The sequence below is a fragment of the Schistocerca gregaria genome, chromosome 2, assembly GCF_023897955.1.
Source record: "Schistocerca gregaria isolate iqSchGreg1 chromosome 2, iqSchGreg1.2, whole genome shotgun sequence".
Taxonomy (NCBI): domain Eukaryota; kingdom Metazoa; phylum Arthropoda; class Insecta; order Orthoptera; family Acrididae; genus Schistocerca; species Schistocerca gregaria.
Window position 1 is genome coordinate 986,506,806 of NC_064921.1, and position 10,709 is coordinate 986,517,514.

At 36.6% G+C, this 10,709-nt stretch overlaps 1 protein-coding gene across 1 annotated transcript in view; it reads left to right on the plus strand.

Annotated features, from left to right (window-relative positions):
- LOC126335474 (puff-specific protein Bx42) overlaps positions 1 to 10,279 on the plus strand; it is a 44,650-nt gene extending 34,371 nt beyond the window's left edge. The window contains exons 9-12 of the mRNA XM_049998791.1: positions 7,149 to 7,290; positions 7,369 to 7,468; positions 7,553 to 7,831; positions 9,190 to 10,279. Of these exons, the coding sequence (XP_049854748.1) occupies positions 7,149 to 7,290; positions 7,369 to 7,468; positions 7,553 to 7,831; positions 9,190 to 9,382 (714 nt within the window). The 3' untranslated portion in view covers positions 9,383 to 10,279. The remainder of the gene's footprint in view (positions 1 to 7,148; positions 7,291 to 7,368; positions 7,469 to 7,552; positions 7,832 to 9,189) is intronic.
- The last annotated feature ends 430 nt before the right edge of the window (positions 10,280 to 10,709 follow it).

Here is a 10,709-nt window from a genome sequence, read left to right on the forward strand (position 1 = left end):
TTTATTTATCCTATATTTAATTTATTGTCACACAAAGGAGCAAGTTAACTGATAGGGAATAAAGAGTGCAAATTTGCTGAAGAGTTCTTTTCTTTTTTTTTCTTAAAAAAGGGGGGGGGGGGGCAGTGCCAAACTGACTGACTGTAAGCAGGAGAGGCACCACTGGACATTTTAATTTCCACTGTCTGGAATATGGTTTGATGGCATCCATTACAAAATGTACACATTTCAATTCCACAGAGCAAAATACAGTGACGTGCGATAGAAGAATACTGTGTGAAGTGGCGGAAGGCTAAAATGTGTTGTTAGTTGCAAATTTTATTTTATTTCCACCTTTCTGACAGTCAAGCATTAATTGCCTTGCTGAACAATGAAGTTATTTTTGTTGTTTTGCTAAAGAAACTATCATTTTTTAATCTTTTCCGCTGAGGCAGACAATATATTCTAAGCGAAGTGTTTAATTCCACACGCTGTTCGCTGCATTTCAAATGCATGTTTTTATCTTCTAGCGCGTATGGCATTATGTCATAATAAAGAACCACACAGATAACACAGTACTGGTACTCCAAGAAAATTTACATCCCGAAAACCACATTGAAAAGCTTAATATCAGGTCGTGGCCTACTTTACTGGGAATCTGGTCATACGAATGTGCACCTTAAATGTGCACATTTTAGTATGTGTCACAAAATTCCAATGCTCTTGGAGTATCCTGACGTCTTGTTTCTTTTATGACATAATGTAAGATCCTTTAATATTTTACACGTACGAACACAGGGCCTCCCTACGACATCATAGCTGCGCAAGCACGAAGCGCGGTGGCGCCCGTCATCTGGCGCTCTCTGACAACTGCAGAAATAAACCTATTTCTAACAGGTCGCGGGAAAATATTCCGAATGTACGATGAATTTCTTAAATCACAGAGTGTTTGACTCTCATTTAAAAATCAACTCTTTAATGATGAGCCATTAAATGAATCTCGAGCCCAGAAGATCAGACATTTATGTCGTTATTAAAAAATTTTACTGGCACGTTTGTGTGACATATCTGAAATTGTAATACATGCATAAAAGACATTATATGTGAAAGCTTAGTTTCTCTTGCTGCGTATTAATCATCTAGACCAATATTATATGTGAAAGCTTTGCTTTCGTGTAGAAGCACTATGTATATTACTGGAATGAAATTTTCACTCTAAAGCGGAATGTGCGCTGATATGAAACTTCCTGGCAGATTAAAACTGTGTGCCAGACCAAGACTCGAACTCGGGACCTTTGCCCTTCGCGGGCAAGTGCTCTACCAACTGAGTTACCCGAGCATGACTCATGCCCTGTTCTCGCAGCTTTACTTCTGCCAGTACCTCGTCTCCTACCTTCTAAACTATACAGGAAGAAAGGATATTGCGGAGACATGGCTTAGCCACACAGTTTTAATCTGCCAGGAAGTTTCACTATATATATTAGTTTAAACCATTAACTTTTTCTGTTTGTGTGTTTGCACTACTTAACAGTGATGTCGCTATTTTCTGACTACATCATACATCCTGAGCTCTGAATACTTGCTGTCATCGGCTGGTGGGATCATGTGGCATGAGCTATGACTGACTTACAAAAGTGCATCATTACTCGAATTCAATGCTTCAGAAAGTAACATGTAGTGTTTGGTGGAATTCGAATTTTTACTTTCATAATATGAAAATGTGCAGCATACATATTGCTGCACATCACAGATATTTCCAAAATGTGTTTTTTTCCCTATGTTTAGTTTTCTAAAGTGCTGGGAAATTCTACGCCCATGTGTAAAACCATAACCATTCAAAGGTCTGATAAGTTGTACAGTTCCGAGAGAAAATATACCCTTCAGTTGACAGGGAAAAATTATGTTTTCACCTGGGAAAAGTGTATTTTTAACCGGGAAATCCGGGAGAAATCTGGAAATTTTTTTTTATTGTCCACATATACACCCTATTTATTTTAGCATCGACAAAAACTTAACTACCAAGCTAGGAAACACAACTCCTGACCATCGTTGCTATAAATTTCCCAATTGGAGCAACAAACGCAAGTAAACACTGTTTACCAGGCTTCCTTTATATCCACATCCAATTGTGCATTTTATATGAGTGTTTGGTGGTCCCTATCAGTATATTCAGTTAGACCCGCCAATGTCAGTTGGGTTTGCTGTATTTTGTACTTCCATTTTGCAGTAACGCTGTTAACAGTTAACATATAACTCGCATGAAATCTTTCTGATGGAATGCCCTTAATTAGCTATTTCCTGCAATGGTGCACCACCACAATGCACAAAGTTCTTTCTGTTGACATAGCCTGTGTTCGGTCTTAATGATTGTTTCCTTAAAAAATTTGTTACCAAAAACATGATATTGTAATGACCGTGCAGTAAATGCTGTATTGCACATTGTCTATACACATGTGATTCCCCCCCGCTCTCTCTCTCTCTCTCTCTCTCTCTCTCTCTCTCTCTCTTTCTCTCTCTCTCTCTCTCTCTCAATATTATGGAAATGGAAGAGGAGGTAGATGAAGATGAAATGGGAGATATGATACTGCGTGAAGAGTTTGACAGAGCACCAAAAGACCTAAGTCAAAACAAGGCCCAGGGAGTAGACAACATTCTACTAGAACTACTGACAGCCTTGGGAGAGCCAGTCATGACAAAACTCTACCATCTGGGAGCAAGATGAATGAGACAGGCGAAATTCCCTCAGACTTCAAGAAGAATATAATAATTCCAATCCCAAAGAAACCAGGAGTTGACAGATGTGAAAATTACCGAACTATCAGTTTAATAAGTCACAGCTGCAAAATACTAACACCAATTCTTTACAGACGAATGGAAAAACTGGTAGAATCCGACCTCAGGGAAGGCAGTTTGGATTCCGTAGAAATGTTGGAACACGTGAGGCAATACTGACCCTATGACTTATCTTAGAAGAAAGATTAATGAAAGGCAAGCCTATATTTCTAGCATTTGTAGACTTAGAGAAAGCTCTTGACAATGTTGACTGGCATACTCTCTTTCAAACTCTGAAGGTGGCAGGGGTAAAATACAGGGGGCGAAAGGCTATTTACAAATTGTACAGAAACCAGATGCCAGTTATAAGAGTCGAAAGACATGAAAGGGAAGCAGTGGTTGGGAAGGGAATGAGACTGGGTTGTACCCTCTCCCTGATGCTATTCAATCTGTATATTGAGCAAGCAATAAAGGAAACAAAAGAAAAATTTGGCGTAGGTATTAAAATCCATGGAGAAGAAATAAATACTTTGAGGTTTGCCGATGACATTGTAATTCTGTCAGAAACAGCAAAGGACTTGGAAGAGCAGTTGAATGGGATGGACAGTGTCTTGAAAGGAGGGTATAAGATGAACATCAACAAAAGCAAAGCAAGGATAATGGAATGCAGTCAAATTAAGTTGGGTGATGCTGAAGGAATTAGATTAGGAAATGAGACACTTAAAGTAGTAAAGGAGTTTTGCTATTTGGGGAGCAAAATAATTTAACTAATGATGATCGAAGTAGAGAGGATATAAAATGTAGACTGGCAATGGCAAGGAAAGCGTTTCTAATGAAGAGAAATTTGTTAACATCAAGTATAGATTTGAGTGTCAGGAAGTCGTTTCTGTAAGTATTTGTATGGAGTGTAGCCATGTGTGGAAGTGAAACATGGACGATAAATAGTTTAGACAAGAAGAGAATAGAAGCTTTCGAAATGTGGTGCTACAGAAGAATGCTGAAGATAAGATTGGTAGATCACATAACTAATGAGGAGGTATTGAATAGAGTTGGGAAGAACAGGAGTTTGTGGCACAACTTGACTAGAAGAAGGGATTGGTTGGTAGGACATGTTCTGAGGCATCGAGGAATCACCAATTTAGTACTGGAGGGCAGTGTGGAGGGAAAAAATCGTAGAGGGAGACCAAGAGATGAATACACTAAGCAGATTCAGAAGGATGTAGGCTGCAGTAGGTACTGGGAGATGAAGAAGCATGCACAGGATAGAGTAGCATGGAGAGTTGCATCAAACCAGTCTCAGGACTGAAGACAACAACAACAACAACAACAATGAGCTATTTCCTTCCTCATCTTTGTTCAGTGTGCAGTTGTGATTCTGCTTGCATCATTGAACCTTGGAACCTTTCTTTCCTTCATTTAAGTAACTTGAACTCAATCAAATAGCTGATTTCAGAAACAACTCTTGTCCACAGAGACTGTTTTTCAGAAAAATGCACAAATATTTCAATTTCATACATTAATCTTTAACTGCAAAAACATAGTGCTCTATCCAGTGGTGTATGTGTATGTATTTTTGGGTGCAATTGCAGGTATCTTGCTTAAAGGGAAGTATTTCATAAATATCAGGACAAGTATTGTTTCAGAAATTTATACTAATATATTATTTAATACGGAAATTATTCAGTTATTGATGTGTGTTTAATATTGGTTTAGTATGAGTAGTATGAGATTATATTAATTGAATAACACACAATAGCAGGAAAACAGTATATGATTTGCACATTTCTTTTTTCAATTTTTAACTTTTACCTTTATGAATTTGATGAAGTTGCACAGTTAAATTTTAAACTAAATGTCTCTTCACATTGTTTTAAATTACATTGTACTCCTTTATTCTACTCACAGACCATATCTCCAAGTTCAATTGTTGACTAATTGTAGATTGTGGTGTAAAATTCATGGACTTTATCTGGAATATATCCTTCTAATTTCTTGACGTCAGCAATTTTCTCCAAATTTATTGGCACATGTGTTATATGCTTTCTCTGTGGGAAAGGGAATTGAAGAGTTGCAGTCAATACAAAGACAGAAAGCTTACATGACAGATCTGTGGATATATGCTTTTCTAATCACAGTACAAGAAGTGTTACTTTTGTATTCATATTCAAAGAATTGGGACACCACTAATGACTGCTTCTGATCCCTGGGCACCTTTCTACTGGCACTCTCCAGAGAGATGGTGTTTTGAGCCACCAGTTTTTGAATGCAAGAATACTGCTTGTTGAAACTACCTTCACTTGGAACTTGTTAGCTTTTGAAATTGAGATAGCAATCAGTTCAACAAATTGCTTGATGTGGTACACCCTATCCACTGAATGGATTTTTGTCTTCACTACCGCAAAGTCCCTATCTCAGGGAAGAAATGAATGTCCACGTACAGGGAAATAGATTAATAGTGAGGAATCGCTCTGAAGCTTCCAAAGCCAGGAAAAGCCTTACAACGGTATGATTCCTACTTTGCCTGGACAACCATTGGAAAAAACCATGCAGATGCTTAAAAATATGCAGATGTTTAATGTTTTTTGGGAAGTTGTTTGTGATGAAATGTAATAAGAATGAACACATCTCATTCGGTGTCTTCTCTACTGTTCCTTCATGATGAACACAGAATTTTGATTCACCCGTCTGCAGGTAGTGTATATTAAAGACATTCACAGTAAGCTGTTGATAGAAGAAGACCTCTTGAATGGGTATAGTTGGTAGGCATAGATTCTACATGAAGTCAATAGAAGTTCCTACTATTTCTGAATTATCAATGCATTTCTCTGTAATTTAACTAATGAGAGAAGAAAACTTAACAGCCCCTCTCTTGTGTATGACGAGTTCTGGAGAAGCTATCTGTTTCTCTGTGTCATTAAGCATTATATTTTTCATTTTACTTGACAGTTGTTCAAATTTGCCACACGTGTCAATGTGTCATCTTCTGAAACACAGTGAAAATCTTGTATTTTTCAACCATGTCATGGTATTTCACTTGAAACTGTACATGCATGGTTTTTACATTAAGCTGTTCTAGCAAATAATGGTGATCTTGAGAGCCATAGTGGGTTACTTTTTATGGGTAGAAGTTAATATGTTCAACAATAGCATTTATCTCTCTACTATTTTTCACATTGCCTGAACGATTTTTACCTCTTTGATTGGTAGGTAGGTTGACAAGTGTGAGTAGTTTGCTAATCCTTCATGCTCTCATGTTTTTCACGCCATGAACGCTCAGGAGTGCTTGTATACATACCTCCACTTTTCTGGTACTAGAATTCAAAGAATATCAGAAGTTTTGCTGTCAAGGTTTATTATTAGAATCATTTTATTCGTTTCACAAATGTCTTCTTCCAATACCTTTGGCAGTAATCAGCCCTTGTGGATCAGTCTTGTGCATCCTTTGAGTCCATATTGTAAAAATGTGTGAAGATCCCTATTCTTGTTTCATTTATTTCCTTAGAGCACTGTTGACAACTTCTCTGAAGTGAGATAAATATTCTATGTGAACCAGCAATACCAGCATTTTGCTTATTACCAATTGATGCAAAAAGTGTTAATAACAATGTATAATGGTTAGAGTATCTACTATATTTCTTCAGCACTATTTTCCACCGACGTTTTTGTGCTCCTGTCCTTTAGTATGCAGCCTTTTAATCTTCTCATGTTGATATTTCGTATTCCTCACTCCCTTCTTTCATATTAATGTTCTGCAACCTCTAACTGTCAACAGAAGACATGTTGCACAATAATAAACTACATGCGGTTTACTCTCTCCACATGCAAAAGTGTCCGTGCGAGAGCTTATTTGTCACTTGTTTCACTTCTACCAACAGTATGTATAGAAACAACACTTCTCAGGACAAGTGTTCTTTCTGTGCTCACTGTAAATTTTGCCGATCCAAAACTCCTGTATCAAGTGTGGGACAAGTTCTGTTTCTCTTACCAGCCGACATAGCTATTCTCACATAACACTGCTGCATCTTAAACTCAAAACCAAACAACTTGTGGACAGGTGTTGTTTCTGAAACCAGCTATTCAACTATATTACTGTCACATACAGTTCTCTGCCATTGACCACTGAGCTGAGCTGTATAAGTATATCTCACAGGTTAACCTTAAATTATTATGGTATATATGGGTGTAAAGTGGTTCTTTTTAAGTTCAAATAAGTCTTCCTTTTGGGGCATATTGTGTTACTGACATATCATTTTAAATATCCAAGTGCTGTCTTTAAAGATCTACACCCAGTGCTCTATTTTTCAGTTATTTGTAATTATGTGCGACTTTCAGCTGACAGTGTAGTTACATGTTTCAAGCTTTATATTACTGATGTATACATGTGTGATTTTTCTTAGGCTCGTGAAGCTGTGGAGATGCGAGCACAATTGGAGAAAAAGCTTGCACAAAAAGAAAAGGAGAAAAAGGAAGAGCACTTAAGACAGTTGGCTCAGAAGGCACGTGAAGAACGAGCCGGAATCAGAACACAGGCAGCAGCAGGTTTGTATAAAATGTGTGCTATAAATATGGTCAGATTTCTTGAGCAGTATAGAGAGATGTAAAACATTTTCTTTACAGAAAAAGATGAGGAGGCGAGGGAACGTGACCAAATGCGTTATGAAAGGCACAAGGATCGCCAGCGGGAAAAGAACATTGCAAGAGCTGCACCTGATAAAAGGTACCATAGTATCAGAAAACATGTAAATTATTTATACTTTTAGTAAAAGAAGTTCTAGTTAGAATTGGTACTTTCCTTTTTCAGAACGAAACTTCAACGAGAACGTGAAAGAGACATAAGTGAACAAATTGCCCTTGGTTTGCCAGCGAAAACCATCTCTGGAGGTGAAGTGCAATTTGACCAACGTTTATTCAACACATCCAAAGGAATGGATTCAGGTTATGGAGATGAAGAGAGTTATAATGTGTATGACAAACCGTGGCGTGATACTGGAAATCTTGGTTCACATATTTATCGCCCCAGTAGAAATCTGGACAAAGATGTGTATGGTGATGACTTAGATAAATTGATCAAGACAAATAGGTTGGTATTTTTACATTTCTATAATTTTCTTTATAGATATATAACTGAGAGTTGGTGTAGTAAAAAGAAATACTCAAAGTACCTTATTTAGAAGTACTGTTCTCATACTGAAAAAACAATTTTATGTGGTTAAATATTGCAGTGTAATGTTAGTAGACTTGTGTTCGTGCCATTGACATCATAAAAAGGTTGATTATTCTTTTGTGTAAAAGCCTGCCTTCCATGGATGCGTAGCAGTTTTTAGTTATATTCTTATTTCAAATTTAGAATATTTTGTAATTTGTATGTTGATGTACTAGTAATTGTAAGACATACAGTAGTTTTACACATTAAAATGTATATTAATGAAACAAATTTAATCTTTAAAATATCTTTTTTCTTTTTCGTGGGTTTTGGTGAGGAACTGTGGCTTATAAAAGAAATGTCCTGGCAAACATATTTTAGCAACGTGTGATAGCAAGCGAGAGTGCAAGTCTTATATACTGTACGGGTCTATCAGGACAATAGCCTGAACTTTTAGACTTTTAGATAACTAACTGGAATCAATTCTTCTTTAGCACCACATAATATATGTGATTGTTAGTAAACGAACCGGATACTGAAGATTTCCATTGACTGCCATCAATTAATATAAATGTTCATCAGCAGTAGAAATCTTTTTCCATGCATTTGTGAATTGAACCACAGAACATATCAGTGATGTTAAAAGAACAAAGAGGAAAGTGCATATCATGCAAATTACACTTTGGAGCATACCAGAAACTTAGAGCATTTGTCAGCAGTAATGATTTCACATAATCCTTCTCATGTTGATGTGCTTTTTTGTATGTAGTTCAACAATGTAGACTGATATAGACAGTCCATTTTTCCATTTGTTGATTCTTGCTGATGGTCTTGTGATCATTATCTTTCTTCATTCTCTGTTTTTGCATTTTTACATGCATGAACCTGAGTTCTGTAGATCTCTATTAATTTTTGTATTACCCCATTTGCTGATCAGTGTGCTTGACACACTTGTCTGTCATTTCTCCAAGTAAAGTGGTGCAGTGGTTAAGGCACTGGACACACACTTTGGAGGAACGGTATTCAAATTCCTGTACAGGCATCCAAATTTAAGTTTACCTATATTTTCACTCTTCAAAAGGGATACAGTTAAATTCCTAACCTTGCCTTACAATTTTTATATCATAATGGAAAGTTGTGGAATATATGAAAAGAATGCATGCGTACACACACACACACACACACACACACACACACACACACACACAGGAGGTGTGTGTGTGTAAAACTGACTTTTTTGCTACTCCATAATTGATAATATAGGTTAAAACTGTGGCTGCCATTTTCTGTTATAGATTTGTGCCAGATAAAGAATTCAGCGGTACTGACCGCAATGCAACAAGAAGTGGACCTGTACAATTTGAGAAAGAAGAGGAAGATCCATTCGGTCTGGATCAGTTTCTTACACAGGCTAAAAGAGCCAGTAAACGTCCAAAAGAAGACAGAGATCGTAGGGATGACAGGGATAAAAGAAAACGAAGGGATTAACTCCAGTGAACACAAAACAGATATCAAGTATAGATGTGGATGACTGTAGCAAGTGTTAACAGTGCATGAAATGTAACTTTGTGGACATATTTGTTAGTGATTTGGTGTACTCTGTGACATTATAATTTGATTTCAGTTATTTCTTATGATGCAGATTTCCTTAAATTTCATCTGAGTTGTTAACAGTGTAATCATTGTGGCTGCTGTACATATCACCAATATATGAATAGTCCATATGATCACAGACTAATATGAAAAATATTTTTTAATAATAGATAACAAAGCTATTGTGTTCAGACAGCAATAACATTTTGTTTCAGTTACAGATTAGTGTAGCACCTGTACATAAAACTATTTGTGGAAGCTAATGATATATTAGTTACCCAAATATGGCAGATTTGATGCAAATGTCAATGTATGAAACTAAAATTTTCAACTTTCATATATGTTATGAATCATACTGTATTGTACATTGTACAAATACACTAAAATGTGTATTATGTGCAAAGTATCATAAATATAGAAAAAAAGGATCAAGTAAACAAGTGTGCACAAATAACAGAATATTACCTGCCAGAGAAGGCTACTCTAGTTGACATGTGGAAATAAATTGCGAAACCTTGTGTTCAAAATGAATTATATTCGACAACAGACAGTTACAGAGTTAATTAGTGTAGGGTTTGGCAATGATTGAAAATGCCATGTTTACTATTACGTATGTTTCTAGAAGTTGCTAATGTTTGCACATAATTTAGTGACTGCTGGAAGCCAGCTTGTGACTGCAAATGTTTATGTTAACAGATCTATCTTCATCCATCCCCCGCAGTTGTCTTTTAAAGAAGCATTTAGTAGCCATAAATTTGTGCAAGTTATGAAATATAACAACATTGATATCTTTTTACGTGTTTAATGAATTATTTGCTGAAGTTACTGACTGATGTGTAATATGACCACTTCTCCCATTTTTAAGATGTTTTGATTTATGACATCAAGTGAATTAATTTACATCAGCAGTCATGTTGTGGAGAGATATTTGAAGCAATAATGATGTACATATGCCTTTCTTGAACATCACAAAATTCCTGCAAAATGTTTCTTGGAGATGCTGTGGTGCATATGGTCAAAATAATACCAAGTTGATCATCTAGAAATGAGCTACTCCCAGATGATTTGCCATAATGAAACCTTTGACAAATTAGCTGGGATTTGCATGTGATACTTATTCCCTGGGGAAATTGCCCTTGCTCAGCTGGGTTCCCTTTACCAACATGCAGCTCAGGCCAAATATACAGTGTTCTTGTTGCATTTGTGTGAACCCCAAATATGT